This window comes from Triticum dicoccoides, chromosome 7A (genome assembly GCF_002162155.2).
Source record: "Triticum dicoccoides isolate Atlit2015 ecotype Zavitan chromosome 7A, WEW_v2.0, whole genome shotgun sequence".
NCBI classification, from domain to species: domain Eukaryota; kingdom Viridiplantae; phylum Streptophyta; class Magnoliopsida; order Poales; family Poaceae; genus Triticum; species Triticum dicoccoides.
The window spans coordinates 650102483-650122194 of NC_041392.1; the positions used below are offsets into that span (position 1 = coordinate 650102483).

General features: G+C 44.4%; 2 protein-coding genes across 2 annotated transcripts; one reads left to right on the forward strand and one right to left on the reverse strand.

Moving 5' to 3' along the window:
* Positions 1-3033: 3033 nt before the first annotated feature.
* On the forward strand, positions 3034-7467 carry LOC119330591 (protein CIA1-like). Its single transcript, XM_037603704.1, has 10 exons — positions 3034-3472; positions 3570-3716; positions 3826-4044; positions 4197-4261; positions 4967-5032; positions 5179-5256; positions 5945-6007; positions 6520-6589; positions 6844-6927; positions 7096-7467. Exons 1-10 carry the CDS (start codon positions 3290-3292, stop codon positions 7171-7173), a joined length of 1053 nt encoding a protein of 350 aa, XP_037459601.1. The 5' UTR covers positions 3034-3289; the 3' UTR covers positions 7174-7467.
* A 1328-nt stretch (positions 7468-8795) lies between these two features.
* Positions 8796-14655, reverse strand: LOC119333795. Its single transcript, XM_037606559.1, has 3 exons — positions 11556-14655; positions 11254-11323; positions 8796-11055 (listed from the first exon to the last, which is right to left on the reverse strand). The coding sequence occupies exon 1, from the start codon at positions 14653-14655 to the stop codon at positions 13828-13830; it is 828 nt and encodes a 275-aa protein (XP_037462456.1). The 3' UTR covers positions 8796-11055; positions 11254-11323; positions 11556-13827.
* Between the last annotated feature and the right edge of the window lie 5057 nt (positions 14656-19712).

A 19712-nucleotide genomic window follows, 5' to 3' on the forward strand; every position in this document is an offset into this window, starting at 1 on the left:
ACGTAGATCGCACTCTTCCCTCGTTGCTGTGCATCATCATGATCTTGCGTGTGTGTAGGAATTTTTTTGAAATTACTACGTTCCCCAACATGAACTCCATGATCTGCGCCCAATCGGGTTCGATCGGTAGGGGTGCAGAGGGCTCGGAGTTTGGAGAGGAGTCCGGCTCCTTGGAGTCACGGGCTTCGCAGAGAATAGGGCTGGTGTTCGGCTCGATCGCCGTAGAGATTGCAGCCCCCGAGGCGGTGTCCAACCACCCATCCTCGATTGGCGCAGTTGGCTCCGAATTAAGGGTCGGAGCTGGTGCGGGTGCAGCCTCCAGGGCACTGTTCGGCGGCAGAGCTAGATCATGCCCATCGTGACAGTGCGGCGCGCTCGGCTGTTGCTCGAATCCATCGAAGATCAAGTCTCCGCGGATGTCGGTCGTGTAGTTCAAACTTCCAAATCTGACCTGATGGCCAGGGCGTAGCTTTCGATCTGCTCCAGATGACCAAGCGAATTGGCCCGCAGTGCACAGCCGCCGAATACGAAGATCTGTCCAGGGAGAAAAGTCTCACCCTGGATCGCATCGCTGTTGATGATCGGAGAAGCCATCGGGCCTAAAAGTGATGACACAGAGGAACTCTCAATGAAAGCACCAATGTCGGTGTCAAAACCGACGGATCTCGGATAGGGGGTCCCGAACTGTGCGTCTAGGCGGATGGTAACAGGAGGCAGGGGACACAATGTTTTACCCAGGTTCGGGCCCTCTTGATGGAGGTAAAACCCTACGTCCTGCTTGATTAATATTGATGATATGGGTAGTACAAGAGTAGATCTACCACGAGATCAGAGAGGTTAAACCCTAAAAGCTATCCTATGGTATGATTGTTGTTCGTCCTACGGACTAAAACCCTCCGGTTTATATAGACACTGGAGAGGGCTAGGGTTACACAGAGTCGGTTACAATGGTAGGAGATCTACATATCCGTATCACCAAGCTTGCCTTCCACGCCAAGGAAAGTCCCTTCCGGATATGGGACGAAGTCTTCAATCTTGTATCTTCATAGTCCAGAAGTCCGGCCGAAGGCATAGTCCGGCTATCCAGACACCCCCTAATCCAAGACTCCCTCACATCTACTCCAATGGGTTGTATGCAATCTATCCAATAGATGGTGAAAAAATAAATGTGGTTGCTCTCTACTTCACCTTGGAGCTTGTGCAAAGGTTGTTGGTTAATCTACATACAACTTTGCTCTCTTTCCATATTTAATACATGCCACATAATCACTATGTCTTATGTGGCGAATTTACCAACACCTATCTTACAACTGTTGGAGATGCCCTAATAGGTTGTATCTAGTTTGGCCAATAGAATATGAGATAATAAATAATATGCTCTCTCATTCTATATTGGAGCTTGTGCAAGGGGTGTTGATTCATGTACGTACAACCTTCCTCTCTTTCCTCATTTATTATATGACACATCATCAAAAATCCAATGCGGCAAAGTCTACCAACGACTATCTTAGACTAGCCACAATGGGTAGTAACGTAGACTAGTAATATGCATATGTTACTAGTCTATATTACTACCTCTATAGTGGCGAGTAACGTACTCCCTCCGTCCGGTAAAGAGTGTACATCTAAAAATTTTAGGACAAATTATGGAGTTGAGTAAAAAATGTATTGGAAAGGTGCAAGCCACCAGCTATCTCCTCTTTAATTACCCAACCCGCAGTGACCTAAGTGCATGCAGAAATTAAGAAGACCACGTATAGATTGCTATTGGTCTTGATTACCGTGTGACGAGAGAAAAATATTTTTTCTACTTTAAAGTGCATTGGGAAGATAGAAGTACACTCTTTCGTGGACAAATATTGAAGCTAGATGTACACTCTTCATCGGATGGAGGGAGTATGTGTGGTAACATGCAACACTTCATTTATTAGATTATAGACTCATATTGCCTTGATACATGCGATGTTACTCATACTACTAGTAACTAGCTATGTTATCACCTTCCTCTCTTTCTTCATTTATTGATTGTCACATCATCTATTTTATCTAGATATGTGTGATGTTACTATCTATGTTACTCCCATTGTGGGTAGTCTTACAACCATTGGAGATGTCCTGTATGAGCACATCGTTCAAGGCATGCAACTCATTCATTCACCCATCCCATACATGCACCATCTATCTCAGTTTTTAGTATTTTAAAGCAACACACTTTCTAGAGCATCGCAACGCAGCTTTAGCGGCCGCGGGCTTTGACATTTTATTGGGACCCTACCGCCAAGCACCCTGGCGGTAGGGTATAATGGGCTACCGCCAAGGACTCTGATGGTAAGGTATTTTTCACGTTAGGTATTCGTTACGGCGCAGTCAAAGCCTACCATCAGAGATTCTGGTGGTAGACAGTTAAACCTTACCGTCAGAGACAATGACGGTAGGAAAAGGGGTCAGATCTCGATTAACTTTCAGAAAAAGGTCAAAACACGAAATTTGGACACCTAGCGACGACTATAAGCACTAGAGCGATCCGAATGTGCGTCGCCCTCATTACCCCTCCCTCACTGGATTTGCTCTTGCTTTTTTTTTCAAAAAAAACTTCCGATCTATTCATCTTTCATCATCTGTCAAGGCAGTATAAAGAACACTAAAAATTAAAATTACATCCAGATCTGTAGACCACCTAGCGACGACTACAAGCATTAGAGCGGGCCGAAGACGCGCCGCCGTTATTGCCCCTCCCTCACTGAAGCCGAGCAAATCTTGTTGCAGTATACAACCGGAAAGTCGTCGTGCTAAGGCTCAATAGGACCAGCGCACCAGAACAACAACCGTCGCAGATGAAGAGAAACGTTCCTTACTAGACATGCTTATGATTTAAATCTGATGTACGAGTGCGATGATGATCCACCTAGTTTTCTTCTTCCTCAAGTCTCTCATATCTTGAAGGATGTAACTATTTTGAATTGAACCAGCAATAAAAGTGCCAATTGGCTTTCCCTCAGAAAGAAAAAAGGCACTCGTTTGCTGAAGAAACTCTTCTCAAACGCCCGGGCAGCGGCCCGTGCTCTCCACGCGCGGTTGACCCCCACAGGCCACCAGTAAAGGAACTCCCCACCATCCTCCTCGCTGTTCGCCGCCGCCGCCGCCTCCCTCCGCTAAATCCCCACCATCCCTCCTCGCGCCGCCTCGGCCCCCCTCCGCAGCTCCCCACTCCGCCCTCCCGGCGCGCCACTCACCGTCGACTCGCGCCCGGAACCCTAGGCAAGCAACGGCGATCGCCGGCCAGCAGGCCATGGACGGCGGCGCGGCGGAGCTGCGCGAGACCCACCGCCTGACGGGCCACGCCGACCGCGCCTGGTCGCTCGCCTGGAACCCCAACCCGGGCCCCGGCGCGGGCCCCGTCCTCGCCTCCTGCGGCGGCGACAAGACCGTGCGCATCTGGAAGCGCGCCCCCGACGGCGTCTGGGACTGCTCGGTAAGACCAATCTACTACTTCAGTTCGCTCCAGAGGCCCACGTTGCATTGCGGTGGTTCGTTTCCTCACTTGCGTCCCGTCCGCCTCGCTTGTTCAGGACGTGCTCGACGGCGTGCACGAGCGCACGGTGAGGTCCTGCGCCTGGTCCCCCGACGGGAAGCTGCTGGCGACCGCGAGTTTCGATGGCACCACCGCGATTTGGGAGTACTCCGGCGGGGACTTCGAGTGCGTCGCCACATTGGAGGTGAAAACATTTGCTGAATTTGGTTTTTGGGTTCAGTGTTGCCGCTTTTTGTTGTGGAGATTGCTGGTTGGTTACCTGTGGATGTTAACTCTGTGCTGTCGATGGGCAGGGGCATGATAATGAGGTGAAGAGCGTGTCGTGGAGCCAGTCCGGTTCGCTGCTCGCGACGTGCAGCCGGGACAAGGCAGTGTGGATATGGGAGGTGCAGCCAGGGAACGAGCACGAGTGTGTAGCCGTGCTGCAGGGGCACACTCAGGACGTGAAGATGGTCCAGTGGCACCCAGTCCTTAGTGTTCTGGTTTCTGTCAGCTATGACAATACCATCAGGGTACGGACTCTATCAATTTAATTTGTAATGCACTAGTTTGGCCTGCGTCACTTTGCTGCCTGGCGATTTTAGGCTGTGGATAGGCTGCTCTTGCTCTGTTAGGTTTGCAGAGTTTAAGTGACATTAATATTAAGATGGAAGCTTCGATGTAGGTCTGGGCTGATGACGGCGATGATGACTGGCATTGCGTACAGACATTAACTGAAGCCGATAACGGGTAATGAGGCTCTTTGGTCCAGCCCTTTTTGCCTTTCTATGGTTGATAAAACTTGTACTGCTTGTGGTGTAATATGTTTTGACTTTATTTACTCCCAGTAATGGGTACATTGTCTTATCACGCGAATGTCCAGCTTATGTTTCTGTAGAAGATCAATCCCAGCTTATTTGATGCTGATGATTGTGAAAAAGATGTGATGCATGAAAACCCATTTTATGACTCATTTGGCTGTTGATTTTATGACCATATCGTCTTTTCATATGCTTGGATCTTGCACATTTTACTTTCTATACTAGCAACCATGTACATGAATGCACGATTCTACCATTGTTCTTTTTGTTTTTGTATAAATATCCCTTAATTATTTAACTTGTATTTTTTCACAGTTCCCACTTTGCTAAAACATAATCTGGGATTACATGTCAATCATTGTAATGTGTTTGTGTTATGTTACTATTAACTATTAAGATTACCCTGACACTGTTCCATCTTGTTTGGATGATATGATACACTTTCTGCTATTCATCTTTAAAAATAATAGATCTCCTTTTGAAGTTTTGATTGTTCATTTCAATTGTTGATGGACACTGTTCTCTCATTAGTAGCACAAAGCTACTGTATTGATTATTCTTTCTGGTGTTAGAGCTTAACTGATTATTGCTTCTTGCCCTGCTATATAGTTGATCTCCTTTTTCTTGTTTACAGTGGTCATTCCTCAACAGTATGGTCAGTATCTTTTAACCAGAAAGGAGATAGGATGGTCACATGCAGGTTCGCTCTATCATGCTGGATTAATATCCCTCTTTATTTTGTAGGCTCTTTTTGCGGTATTTTCCCAGATTCTCTAGCACTGCTGAATTCCTGTGTTCCAGACAGGCCCTAGCAAAAGTTACTAATGTCATATGTTTCTTATCCAGTGATGACTGTACTTTGAAGATTTGGGATACGAGTGTTGATTTGTCGCAGCCAACAACTGGAGAAGGTCATGAATCTTGGTAAGAGTTTTCTTATCGATACCATTTTTTGACTTATATTTGTCGTACAAGGTTCGATAACACTGAAATAGCACAGCTGTTCCTAAAAGATATGGCTGCAGAAGTAGACAAGATGTGTGGTAGTTCACGTTTAGTCCCCACCCAAAAATTAGACCATGCCAGTGATGAAATCAAGCATGTTAGTGTTCTTGTGCTTTCTATTGCTATTAGTCTGGCATATCTCTATATTTTCATATTATCTGCCACTTTACTCCCTGGGACAGTTGCAAACTAATAATTGGCGATGTGCCTGACTGCCTGTTCACGGAGAAGTGGTTGTTTGGTATAGTATTACCAGTGTGTATTTTTCTTTGTACCAGAACTTGTATAAGTTAGATGTACTCATCATTGTTGGTATTAAGATCAAATATCAACGCTTACATTGAGTAAAATTTTGATTTGCTTTCACCGGAGTGCAAATCTAGTACAACCCAGCCCTTTCCAGGCAATGGTGGCTTTAGTGTATTGTTAAGAAGATTAGTTGAGACATACTTGTTAGTTCTGACCATTCCCTCACTTAAGGACTATGAGTCGACTTTAGTGTTTGTGTGTAACTGTTCTAGTTCTGCTGATATTGTTGTTATCACATCACTGCAGTGAATCTTTCCACCCACCCCTCTTTAACAGGATGATTATTGTTTAATTTCAGGCGACATCTTTCTACTTTATCTGGACATCATGGTCGAACTATTTTTTCAGCCCATTGGTCAAGGTTAGTTGAGCTCCAATGACTAACACATATTTACTGCTTCTGAATTTTATTCAGAGGGAGCAAACAAATTACTCTTTATCAGATAGAGCACAAGCTTTTTTATGAATTCAATCAACAATATAGATTTTATAAAACTACTTTCGGACTTCTGGTTGAGAGCATTATATGTCTGCAAAAAGGAGGCTCATTCTATTTACGCAAGTAAACTTTTAATTATGTACATCAATATTCCTGTTGGACCGATGGCCAGAATCCTGCAGAAAAAGCCGATCCAAGTCCTTAACTGTCGGTTCTACATGTTTACGGAAGATACATCACTGACCATTTATGTATATGTTTCCAAAATACAGATGTTGTATATTTATGTTGAACAAATGTTGATAATTGACCATTCTTATCTACCGAAGTCTTTACATAAGTCAATGTGGATTGACATGCTGGATTAAAATAGAATAGTCTTTCACTCTTTTGTACTATTCTTTGACATTTTTCATGCTCCTCTGTGCATGCAGCGGGGATGTTATTGCCAGTGGGGCAGGTGATGATGCTATCTGCTTATATGCCGAGGAGAAGAGTACTATGGTATCTTATCCTTCCGCTGAACATTCAAATTCTCACCACTCTTGGTTTATCTCTTATACGATCTGCTTAGCTGACTAGTTTGTCCAAGTTACATTTGCGGTAGATAGTGGAGTGCGATGTTTCAACATGGAGTGCATACTTCATTAGTGAACATACTTTTCTAGGGATAAATGCTTGAGGGTTGTTCATATATTTTTCTAAATGCAGTGACCACCATTTGATTTAAGTATTAACAGCTACCTTGGACGGTGCAGGTTGAGGGGCCTTTGTACAGATTAATATTGAAGAAAGAGAAAGCGCATGACATGGATGTAAATTGTGTCAGATGGTGTCCTCAGGTAATCTCAGAAAATTAGCAACAAAATAGTCTCAGTGTGTTAAGCTGGTAAAGGATTTCAACTGTCTAGCAATTCAATCCAGTATGAGACCATCACAATCTATAATGGTTCAAGTATCTTTTACTTTGGTTATTAGAGGTGCCTAATTCTTTTCTAATAAACTCGTAGGACCCGAGGGTGTTGGCTTCCGCGAGCGATGATGGCACGGTGAAATTGTGGGAGCTGCGGGGCAATGTACTGGAGTGAATTGTACTCTATGATAATAGTTCTAGCTGTGTACCTTAAGATCACAGATCAGTGTAGGGATCGCCATTTGGTTTCTGTTTTCCAAAACAATGCTCCGTTAGGTTAGCTAATACTTTTTGGACCTGCAAGAGCTTGGATGGTGGTGATCTTGTAACAGATTTGCCATCCAAGCCACGAGTTCTGGCATCGATATGGAATTGTTGGCGTATACAATATGAAACAATAGACGTGCTATCTTTTTTTTAAACGAGCTTTGAAACATCAAATTAAGTTCCTGTACAGACAAGTGCTGCACACAGTTTTTTGCAATCTCGTATTCTCTTCGCCATTGGAAAGTGGAAACACCATATTGTTTGTCGCACTGATTTATCTGCCAAACGATTATGTTCACCGTTGCTGCGCGGAGTTCATAGTGGAAAACTTCGGGAGCAGAATATATTGGCTTGCCATGGAAACAGATGTTAAAATTTGAAGCAGACTAGATGTTTGGAATTCCTGATGACCATTTCGTTGGTCCTTACCTGAAGGTTAGTACTATCTACAGACCGAAGTGTCCTGGAAGGAAGGACAAGAGATGCTCTTCGGACAGCATTCACTAATTAGAACGCAGACAATGATAGGTTATGGTTCATGCTATGAAGTTATCCATCTTTGCTGCAAGGCGGAGATGACGGTGCGGCAAGGGGCAGACGGTGGTGCTGCATGCCAGGTCGTCGCTCGCTGCACGCGGTTGCTGCAAAGGAACTAGAGTACATGTGAATTGTAGGGGAAAAGATAACCAAAAAAACACCGACACAAACCTGTAGGCACCCAAAGAAAAAACACACACACACGCACATGCAACATCGAGGACACCCCAACCAAAGGTTGTGTCGTGGCGCACCGTCGCTTCACCTTTGATGGGCAATGCATAGCTCTATTGCCCTATAGTGGTTTTTGATGATCTATTCCAGCTTGATTAAAGGGACTAATGTTTACTCTATAAAGTGTTGACCAGCTTAGACCCCAAAAGATACAAGTTAGTCCCCTCTTTTCTTCAAAGACGAGTGTTATCAGGATCAACGACATTTTCATAGCCTTTAGTGATCCAAAATCACCGAGTCCTTAGGTATGCTGATGCTATCAAAAAGGATATTGGTTTTGTTAAGTGAAGTGTCTTTTGCAAAGTGTTTAGAGACCAAACTCCAAAAACCCTCAAAAGCCCCATTCTTCCTTTGCCCAATTTCCTACTTTTCAACTTGTTCGAACCCTCCAACAACTCCGGGGCCTCCGACTCTCTTCAGAGAGTTAGTAATTTGTCTGTGTGCCATTCGGACCCTCCGACTTCTCTTCCCTCGGATAATTTGTTTGTGTTTTCGTCCGACTTTCACACATCGCCACGGTCCAAACAACAAGCAACATGACCAAATTTACCAACCAATTGATCTTTTAGTGGTACTAGATGACTCGTTGCGCCAATGGCGCAAAGGCCGAGAGGGAGCCAAGTATTGTGAGAATATTTAGACACCCAAGTCGAAAACCAAATGTGGCCAACACTCCCCCATCCTCTGCTTGGAAGCCGCCTTTTCTCACCGGATCTAACATAGATACATGATTCTTCAAGACCTTTCAGAGAAAATATAAAGCATGCAAGGCTTTAAGTTGTACTATTGAGAACATACCACCATATCTTCATTTAGTTTTTTTGGAAATCTAAAGGTCTAAGAGGATGGTACATGTGAGAAGATGTGAATCCACAACAAAAAACTAAACTAACTTCCAAACAAAAATTTCAAGTTTGGAAGCCACAAAGAAGCAGCCCAGATCTCTCGTTGTAGTGCAGGTACATGTCCTTAATCCTGCATCCACATCCCATAATTTTTCAACACCTAAATCCACGAAAACCAACCGAAGGAAATCATGGCAGAAACATGCGCCGTGGCTTACGTCTCCAAGAAGGACTTCTTGGTATTATTGTGCAGGTTGGACACAGCAATCCTCGCTGCGAGCTGCAGAAGAACCACACAGGCACCTTTCTTCACCTTGCCCTTGGGGAGGAGGGGGGCAACACTTGCAGCGCGGTGACAAGGCTTTGCGAACGCCGCCGGTGAGAGCGCGCAGTGGAGGGCGTCGAGAGTGGCAGCTGCCTCCGCCTCGGCGCGAGTGTAGTGGCCGCGCGACTCGAGGCAGCACACGAAGCGGTCATGCTGGAGCATTACGCTATGCACAGATGTGTAGGCAAGTAACAAAGATTGGTCAAAGGGAAACAAATTATCCAAAAGAAGAACGGTTTTATATATTTTCAGCGTACCCAGCCATAAAATCAGATGCTTCTTGATTAACAAAATGAACACACAATTAGGCGGGCATAGGAGGTGTACAATCATGTACTGACAAAAATCAGAGGGGTTAGATTATGTTCAAATGAGATAAATCATCAAGGTTCCAATGATAGAAAACGTTGGGCCCGATGCACTGATTAATGTTATAGCACACAAGCAAGCTAGACATCTTCGTCTGGAGCGAATACTTTCTTCTTCCTATATTATCAAAGGTGTCTGAAAGTATGAAGACTGGAATCAAAAAATAACAGGAGACAAAACATAAGTAAGCACTCATTGCAATGTACCTGATCAATCAGTATTAGGTTGTGAAACAAGGGCAGGCAAAAAGAAATGAAAAATAATATGATAATTGATGTAGCCTTACTATACCGGCCATTGAAACGAATCACCAACCAAGATCTTTAATTTTTGATGAATGCTTGTTGGGTTCTAAAGAAGGGTGAAAGGAACCTTAGCAGAAGACGATGCCTATCCATTGGTTTTACAACTTCCGTCAAACTACATTAGCATGATATCTATGTGAGGTTCACGCATTCAAAAATATGGCCAGCTATAATTCTATGGTCTGTAATTCTACAGAACCAGATAAATGTTTTGGAATGGCTAAAGATAACAAGAAAAACAAAATTAGTAAATTTCGGCCAAGAAAGCAGAAGTCCGGGATTACTGATTTGGTGTCAGCCTATTTCTTAAATCACAAAGTAGCATGGCTAGACAACCTTTCTTTGAGCAAAATGAGCATCACAGCCACCATTAAATGCAGTTATGAAGAAAAATTGGCAACCTAACTATAATTGCATAACAACTTATTTTCCAGCAGAAACTACATCATTTCATAGGCCAACCTGGAAGCAAGGATTCACCTTAAATGAAGAAGGAAGCCGAACACACCCACATTATAGCAGCAACAAGAGAACTTCCAAGAATTTATAGACTATAAAAACTCACAAAAACTCCACTATGTGGGACAAACTCACAATTGGTTAGGTTGGTGAGCAATTGCACAGGGACACGGTTAAGCAAGCAAACTCAAGAACTTGATTCTAAAAATTGGCAAGCATGAGATATTACAATTGGCGAGTGTGAAATATTAGATGCTAAGTAGGCAAATTCAAGAAGATGATTCTAACAACTACCTCTAGGAAAATAGTCTAGAATTCATGTAACATATGGTGTTCTCTGAATAACTGAGAAAAACAGAGGAAACAATAGAAGACGATAAGAAATAATTTTATATTGCATAATAAGAATACTTAATGAAGCATTGGGGCATAAGAATACATAAATGACTCCATGGTCAACTCTTTAGCAAGATCTGCACTTCAATCCAAAAGTAAGAGATGCCTGTTGCTGATCACTTGCTAAACGATGAAACATTCATACGGACATTATCACTCACTAACTGGTAAACTGGCACACAAAATACACATGCACGAGGTAATGGCTCTATGGGCGTCAAAAACATCACCAATCCATACCTGCACACGAATTGATGAACAAAGGTGAGGACACACGCGGCTGGCAAGGCAGGAGGAAGCATTGGCAGGTAAGGAGGGAACTGCAACCAAGGGAACCATAGAGAACATCAGTGGCGGGCACAACAATGAAAGAAATTGAACAAGCTAATTCTTTTAGTGTTCATAAGTACTGTACAAAATAACCAAATGCCACCACTAATTCTTTAGCATGTACCATAATCAAGCGTCATTGGAAATTTCATTTAGCAGGGAATCTAAAAGGAGAGAGATAAATATACCAATTGACATGGAAGATCCTATTGTGCTTGTTTGCATTCTCAAATCACCGTGTTGATGCTAAATTTATTCCTGAAGATAGAACTAAGGCATCACAAAATATTTGAATGACTGGAGCGTAGAGGAATCTGGGAAGCTACATCAGTGTTCAGGTTCACCCATGAACGAAATGATATCACCCCCTACCAAATCCAGCAATCAGTTCAGTGCGGATGCACTAAACGCCAGAATCTGAACCTAGCCAAGCATAAATTTGCCATTCAACAAGAGAAAATTGAAATTATGGGCTGGAGGAAGTACGCACTGGGATGGTACTTCTCGACCAGCAGCATCACCATGCCATCCCCAGCTTATGCATTTTTTACAACGCCATCTTCAAACAGTAGCTAGCATGTGCAGTTTGGCAAGGAATGAATAGTCTGCATGTGGTAATCTGCACGTATTATGAACATACATACTAAGGCTTTAGTTCAAATAAATTAGTCCTATTGAATTAGTAAGGTTGTGCTGATTATTAGTCCGACCATGCAAGTACAAGAAAATCAATACAGTAGTGCAAGGTCATACAAGAAAACTGGTCCTACAAAACTAATTCTTTTAGTGTTCAGAATTTATCACCTCAAATTTGTTAGAACCGTACAGGCCAAAAACATTTTCTGCAAATACAATATATGCAGAACTTGGTTCTGTTTATAGTACACATGCCTACAAGCTTAGCTGCTTCAGTTCGCTGGGAATTACCTGGTCAGTCAGGCTCCTTTAGTTCTACAAAATTAACATATACTAAGATCTGTTCAAGCTCCTTCTTAAAAAATAGCTATATTAGACGGTTCCCAAATTCAACAAAAGATGGGTTCAGCCATGCGTACTATCAAAGACCTGACCACTTGAATTTAAAGCAAGATGACGGTTTTATGTACGACCAAACAAGGGCGCAGGTGACAAGATCTCTGCAAAAATCAAGCCATTCAAATGCATTTGAGATGAAAATACATCATGCAGGGACAAATGGTATTAGCTACGCTGTCGTTATTCTACTTTGTTTCTTGAGCAGTGACTCAATTAATATTCTCACTGATCCAGTTTACTCAAGAACTTCTGAATCAGTTCCAGGACTCCTATGGACTAAGGTACTCTAGCTGCTTGCATCTTTCAGAGGATCTAATTAGAACCAATTCTATGGGTGGTTTATCTTTTTAAAACTATTAGCATTCACTCAGTGGAGAAGTGCAAGCAGGAGCTGACTTCAGTTGGAATAAGTGTGCTAGAAAATGTGGCCAATAGATTGTACGTCGGCAAAGTACGAACTGAAACACTTGAGGAACCCAGTGTTAAAAATGGATGTTAAATTCAGACCTTATCAATGCAGGGTGTGAATCCCAAACACTAAACACGATCTGCAAGCATAAAAAGAAACAAATAATCTTTAGATTCTCCCCTGCAGAATAGTAAAATAATAACATTTTGATTCCTGGACAACTCCTTCCTCCAAATCACATTCAGGTGATCCTTCTCCACTCTCAAATCCTCCTTCTGGGGCCTAAGATTTGGAGGGCCGCATCTCAGATTCTCAAATAGATAATAGAGCAAGTAGAAACCAATCCAATCCAATCCTCCTGCAGTAGCAGAGAGGGAGCTGCACGAGCGCGAACACGAATAGAGGACAACAACCATCCGCTTGTGTGAGAAATCTGAATCAGAGGACCAAATCGAATAGAGATAGACGCATGAGGAGGTGAAGAGGGACGAGAGGGCACCTTGACGAGCTCCGTGGCGTCGACATCCCGAGAAGAAGCACACGGACGGGGGACGGTCGGTGGGCGGAGCGATCGCTCACGGACGGGAAGCTCGGGCGCGGGCTCAGCGGCCTCGCGGCACCGGCGAGGGGAGGAAGTGGTAGCTGACGCCGGCCATCGTCGTGGCTCTCCTTGTCGACTGCCGCTCGCTTCTCCCCACCGCTTCCCGCTGTCCACCCCGTCGTGGCTCTCCGCCTCTCCCTGCCGGCTGCCGCTCGCTTCTCCCCACCGCTTCCAGCTGTTCACCCCTGCTCTCAATGGAGACGACCTGAGCCCGATCTGGACCACGCGACGACCTGAGCCCGATCTGGACCAGGCGCCGTCAAAGAAGGAGGGAGGTGGAGGGGCTACGCCGAGGGAGAGGAAGAGGAACAGAAGGAGGCGGCGGGAGGAAGCGAGCGCTCGGGAATAAAAGGAGACGTGGCCACGGCCGCTAGTTGGGCGCACTGGCTCATCTTTTATATGTTTAATTTATCTGCTCAAAAGGACACATAGAACTAAAATTCGCATAAAGATTATGTGGATTTGCCTCAAAATATTGCACCAATTCTTGTTGAAGAAATTAAACTGCTCGTAACCTGCAGTTCATACATTGATAATCAAAGTAGTGCGGTATTTGTTTCGGTCAATCTATCCTAGAGGAATAAGTAAGGCGTTAATCTTTAGACCCTGTTCTCCGCTCCACAACTCTGCCCCGGAGTTGCAGTTGAAAATGACGGAGCTGCAGTTTCCCCGCTTCGAAGATTCCAGGAGTTTGTCGATTACTGAACAGGGTCTTAATCAATCACAATTCACGATTGTTTCCATCGCCGACGACCCACGAGGTGGTCTCCTTAGCTCCGGATGCACCTCCGGGTGCCTGAGATCTCGTCGACAGAACTGGCACAGCTCGTCGTCGTCGGCAGCCGCCCCTCGGCAGCAGTCACCGTCGTCGTCCAATGAAATCATGCAGGCGAGGGCATGGTTCGGCGGGTGAACCTCGGCAAAGAAGGTCCGATCCCGCCCGCCGCCGGCGGCGACAGGCCTGGCGGTGAAGACGACGTGGCCGAGGATCTCGGCGCAGTCGAGCAGGATGCTGTTGCTACTGGCGCTGCCCTCGACCAGCTCGTACTTGATGCCGTTGCCGGGGTCGGCGTTGTAGCCCCGCAGCGCATGCACGGCGTACCTCTTGCTCTGGAACTCGTGGCTCCGGCGCACGAACTCGGGGTCGTCGGGGTCTTTGAGGCAGAAGTACAGATCCGGGTCTTCCTCCTCCGGGCGCCGCGCGGGCGGTTCTTCCGGCGGCGGTGGCGGCGGCTCGTCGTGGGTGGCGGGGAGGTGGCGCTCGAACGCCATCCGGCGGGACAGCCAGGAGGGGGAGGGGGAGGGGTTGGGGAACACCAGCGGCGGCACGTCGTAGCCGACCTGGCTCGGGGACTGCGGCGAGTCTGGGTCGTGGACGGGGTCCTCCTCCCGCTTTATCTCCCAGACGTCCCGCACGTAGTACCGCACCGGCAGCAGCCTAGCCGGAGCGGCGGCGCGGTCACTCGGCGACGGCGAGATCCCCATGGAAGGAGGTTCGATTAGGTCGAGCCCGTACCGGAGATGTGACCTATAATACCTGGCCATCCGTCGGGCCGGGCCGGGCTTCAGGCTGCGCCTACCCAAAGCCCGACGCACAAAACCTAGGCCCGAGCACAGCCCGGCCAACGGGCTTAAATCTAGGCCCAGGATTTACGGAGATTAGTCCGTAGCGAGATTATTCACGGATTCATCAAATTTCCATCGTGTCTAAAGAAAAAATCAATTTTTTTATCAAAGGGGTTTCCCCCCGCCCCATTAAAACCATTAAGCTACGCGTGAAGGGCGGCCAACCAGCTATGCCATGTGGCGCAAGCTGGTTGGCCGCGGTGGGAAATCTTTTGCAATTTTTTTTAGATGGAGTTGTGGATTATTTTTAAATATATTCTTTTTTAGATGGAGATGGAGACCTCTGGTATTTTTTAAATGCAGGGTTATGCAAAGTGGCACTTGTTGATAGGCTGGTTTGGTAATTTTTTATTTTTTACTTCTTTTTTAGATGAAGGTGGGAATTTTTTTTAGACGAAGGCGAGGACTCTATGTATTTTTTTAATGGAAACATGCACACAGCTTCCTCTCAAGCGGCGCCACAGGATGGCGCCCCAAGCACTAGTTTTTATTGAAAACGGAGCAAAACGCAAGTCAACAGAGACTATTACAAGCAATCGAGCCTACCCGAGGTGGCAAACCAAAGCAAAAAGAAAGCAGGAGAACTTACGGCCTAAGAGAGTTGTAAGTTTGCAGAGGCAACTAAAAGCAAAAACAGCCGAAATGGAAAAGCGTCTACTGTCAAACAGACAGACTCTAGTCCTCGCGCTGAGCCATGAACAGAGGCAACAAAGATACATAGTGGAACGTTTTGTGTGTTGTGCAGCACTTTTCCCTTCACTCTGAATGAGTCTTCAACGCCTCGCCTCGGGACCTCTTCACGCATGCTCTCAGCCCCAGACCCACACAATTCTGAGTAGCTCGCCTCTTCGCCGATCCAGGAGTTGAAGGCATTTTCTCAGCAGCACCGATTGGTCGCCCACACAGAGGATCTTCCATTGATGTAGCGATGCGCTGATCTTTGACAAGATTGCACGGGTGCTTGTCCATGGTACGCCCTGAAAACACATGTCATTATGCATAGTCCAAATGCCCCAAATGGTAGCAACACAAGCAATATTAACAACACATCTCTTGTTATTTAAATTATATAAGGAAGATAATTCAGTCATATTATTAGGTATATTAAACTCAAAGGAGTCAGTCACATCACTCCAAATCTGTTTGGCAACTACACATTCAAAGAATAGATGATAAACTGTCTCATCTTCGTCACAATACAAACATTTTAAGTTTTCTACCACCCTCCTTTTATTTAGGTTATCTCTGGTAAGAATTTTATTCTTGAAGGCTAACCACAGAAAAACTAGATATATGTGAGGCACAACAATCTTCCAAAAAATTTCCACACGGGGGTACAAACCCCACCCCAATTAATCATGTTGTAGAAGGACTTGACCGAATACACCCCTGATGATTCTAACAGCCAAATAGGTTGGTCCTCCTCATTATTATGGTTATGTTAGATATGACCCAGATCAAATTATGCCATCTCTCCATAAACTCAGCCTCCACGCATCTGTTGAAGGTGAGTTTTAAACTAACACCATCCCACACCTCTGAAACTGCACAATGTTGTTGTTGACAGATTTCATAGACATCCCAAATTTGGGTTTTTAGGGAAGAATCCCCTACCCATACGTCATCCCAGAAGCTAATCTTCTCTCCATTTCCCAACTTCCATTTGTAGAAAGGTCTTATCCCTTCAAAGGCCCAGGTAACTCCCTTCCAAAATGGAGAGCCCACACCCTATCTGGACCACAACACATTGGGTTTGCCAATTCTACACTTATGATCTACCAGCCTCACCCAGTTTTTATCACTGTCCATGAAATACCTTTTTGCCCAAGAGGCTAGTAGAGCCATGTTAAATTCCCTTAAATTAGGTACCCCCAATCCACCAAATTCCTTTTTCTGAGAGATTAACCCCTAGTTAGCAAGATGGTATTTATGCTCATCTCCTAGGTTACCCCAGAAGAAATGAGCCATCTGTGAAGTGATGGCTTTGATTGCCCACTTGGAAAATTTGATAACAGACATTAGATACATAGGAATACTAGCAATGCAGGCTTTAAGGAGGACTAACTTTGCCTCATAGCTAAGTAATCTCCCTTTCCAGCCACAAATTCTCCTAATAATCTTGTCTATGATATATTGAATGTCTTCTCTTCTCAGTTTGAGGTAGTGTAATGGGACTCCAAGATATTTCAGAGGGAAATCCCCCAACTTACAACAGAAAATTTGGGATAACAACTTAGCATCATCTTCATTCATATTTATTGGCACTACCTCACATTTATCATGGTTAATCTTCAACCCAGAAAGGTTTTCAAAACATGCCAGGAGCCATTTTAGATTCTTAACATATTCAGGTTTGGGATTAAGGAATAGGATTGTGTCATCAGCATATTGCAAACATATCAGCCCCTGTGGGATGATATGGGGAACAATCCCAGAAATAATGTTGTTGTTAACAGCTTTAGCAAGCATGCGAGAGAACACATCAGCTACCAGGTTGAAAAGCATGGGGGAGCTTGGGTCTTCCTGTTTGAGCCCTCCCCCCCCCCCCACACACACACAAAGTAAGGCCCTAGGACATCATTAATTTTGACACAGAAGGAGCTTTGTTGCAAAATGGAGAGGTTCCACCTAATCCATTTAGCTCCAAAACCCCTAGAAGTTAGCATCTCTACTAGGAAATCCCAGTTCAATCGATCATAGGCTTTTTCATAATCTAACTTGAGGACAACCCCAGGTTCATTTGATTTATGAACTTCATGGATGGCCTCATGGGCAGTGACAACACTTTCTAGAATAAATCTGTCCCTAACAAAAGCAGATTGGCATGGTGATAGGAGCCTATGACCTACAGGGGCAATCCTGTTTGTCATGGCTTTGCTAAAGATCTTTACAGAGTGGTTACTCAAACAGATGGGTTTGAATTTCCTCATATTTTTTGCATCAGGCTCTTTAGGGATAAGAGTAACAATAGAATAATTTAATCTCTGGATATCCAGGGTCCCATTTTTAAAATCCCTCACCAGGGCCATAAAATCATTTTTGATAACCTCCCAAAAGTGTTGATAAAACAAGAATGGGAGGCCATCAGTGCCAGGGGCCCCATTAGCATATGAGCTCATGATAGCTTCTTTGATTTCCCCTTTTGAAAAAGGTTTTTCTAGTGAGGCATTCTCTGCTTCTGTCACAAGCTCTTCCTCAGACCAAAACTGGTCATCTAAATGGATATTGGGTCTGGGCTCATAACAAAAGAGGTCTTTATAAAAGTCAGTAGCAACATCTAGCATGTCTTTAGTGGAGTACACAGGTCCATCTGGACCCTCCAAGATAGACAACTGATTTTTCCTCCTACGCTGGTTAGCCACAGCATGAAAATATGTTGTGTTTCTATCTCCCTCTTTGATCTTCCTATCTCTAGATCTCTGCCACATGGAAGTTTCCTCTTTTCTCCAAATTTCTTCAAGCTCACTCCTGATTTGTTTCATTTTGAGGACATCCCCAACATTAGTTCTGTTTTGTTCAGCAAAGACATCCAAGATATCAAATTCCTGAAGCAGGTCCTTTTTTCTTTTCTTCATGGCTGCTTCTAGGTTTATACTCCATCCTTTAACACTTCTCCTAAATAACTGGGTTTTAAATTGCCAGGTCCCAATAGCAGTTGTGCAAGGGGAAGGTGTGGCCCAAATTTTTTCTACCAGGGCTCGAAAATCTGGTTGTTCCAGCCACCACTTCTCAAATTTAAAGGGTCTGGATGGGTTGCATGTACCTATCCCAGAGTCAAGGAGAATTGGGGCATGATCACTCCCCACCCTAGGCGGTGCACACAAGGTGGTGAGGGGGGAGTGACTATCCCAGCTAGTGGCAGAGAAAACTATGTCAATAGTGGCAAAGATGGAGTTATTTTGATTGTTACTCCAGGTATAGACCATGTTTGATAGTTTATATTCCATAAGGCCCCATTTGTTAATCTAGTCACTGAACATAAATGTCCAAGAAGTATTAATATTGCCCGAGGATTTCTCCTTAGCCTCCCTAATCAAATTGAAATCACCTCCAAACAGAACAGGATAGCACAAGCCATCCATACTTTCATGAAGTTCAGCAATAAAGTCAATTTTGTCTACAGCATAAGCTGTTCCATAAACCACAATTAAGTGCCGGCAAAAGCCATCAATTTTATTTTTTAAAGATACAATAATACAATACTTCTTATTACTCACACTAAGAACCTCAAAAAGATTAGACTTAGTACCCACAAGGATACCCCCAGCAGAACCTACTGCGGGTAAAATATGCCACTCATAAGCAATAGAGCCAGCTAGGCATTGAGGAAAGAGTCAGATAAACTTTCTCTCTTAATCTCCTGAAAGTCCAAAAAATAAGGCTTATACTTGTTAACTAAGTCAGACAGGCACTGTAGTTTCCTTTTTGACCCAGACCTCTAATATTCCAAAAGATATCAATCATGGGATTTTGAAAGGATGTGTCAGACTAAAAAGTCCACCTCTTGTTGGAAATATGCCCTAGAGGCAACAATAAATTGGTTATTATTATATTTCCTTGTTCATGATAATCGTTTATTATCCATGCTAGAATTGTATTGATAGGAAACTCAGATACATGTGTGGATACATAGACAACACCATGTCCCTAGTAAGCCTCTAGTTGACTAGCTCGTTGATCAAATAGATGGTTACGGTTTCCTGACCATGGACATTGGATGTCGTTGATAACGGGATCACATCATTGGGAGAATGATGTGATGGACAAGACCCAATCCTAAGCATAGCACAAGATCATGTAGTTTGCATGCTAAAGCTTTTCTAATGTCAAGTATCATTTCCTTAGACCATGAGATTGTGCAACTCCCGGATACCGTAGGAATACTTTGGGTGTGCCAAACGTCACAACATAACTGGGTGGCTATAAAGGTACACTACAGGTATCTCCGAAAGTGTCTGTTGGGTTGGCACGAATCG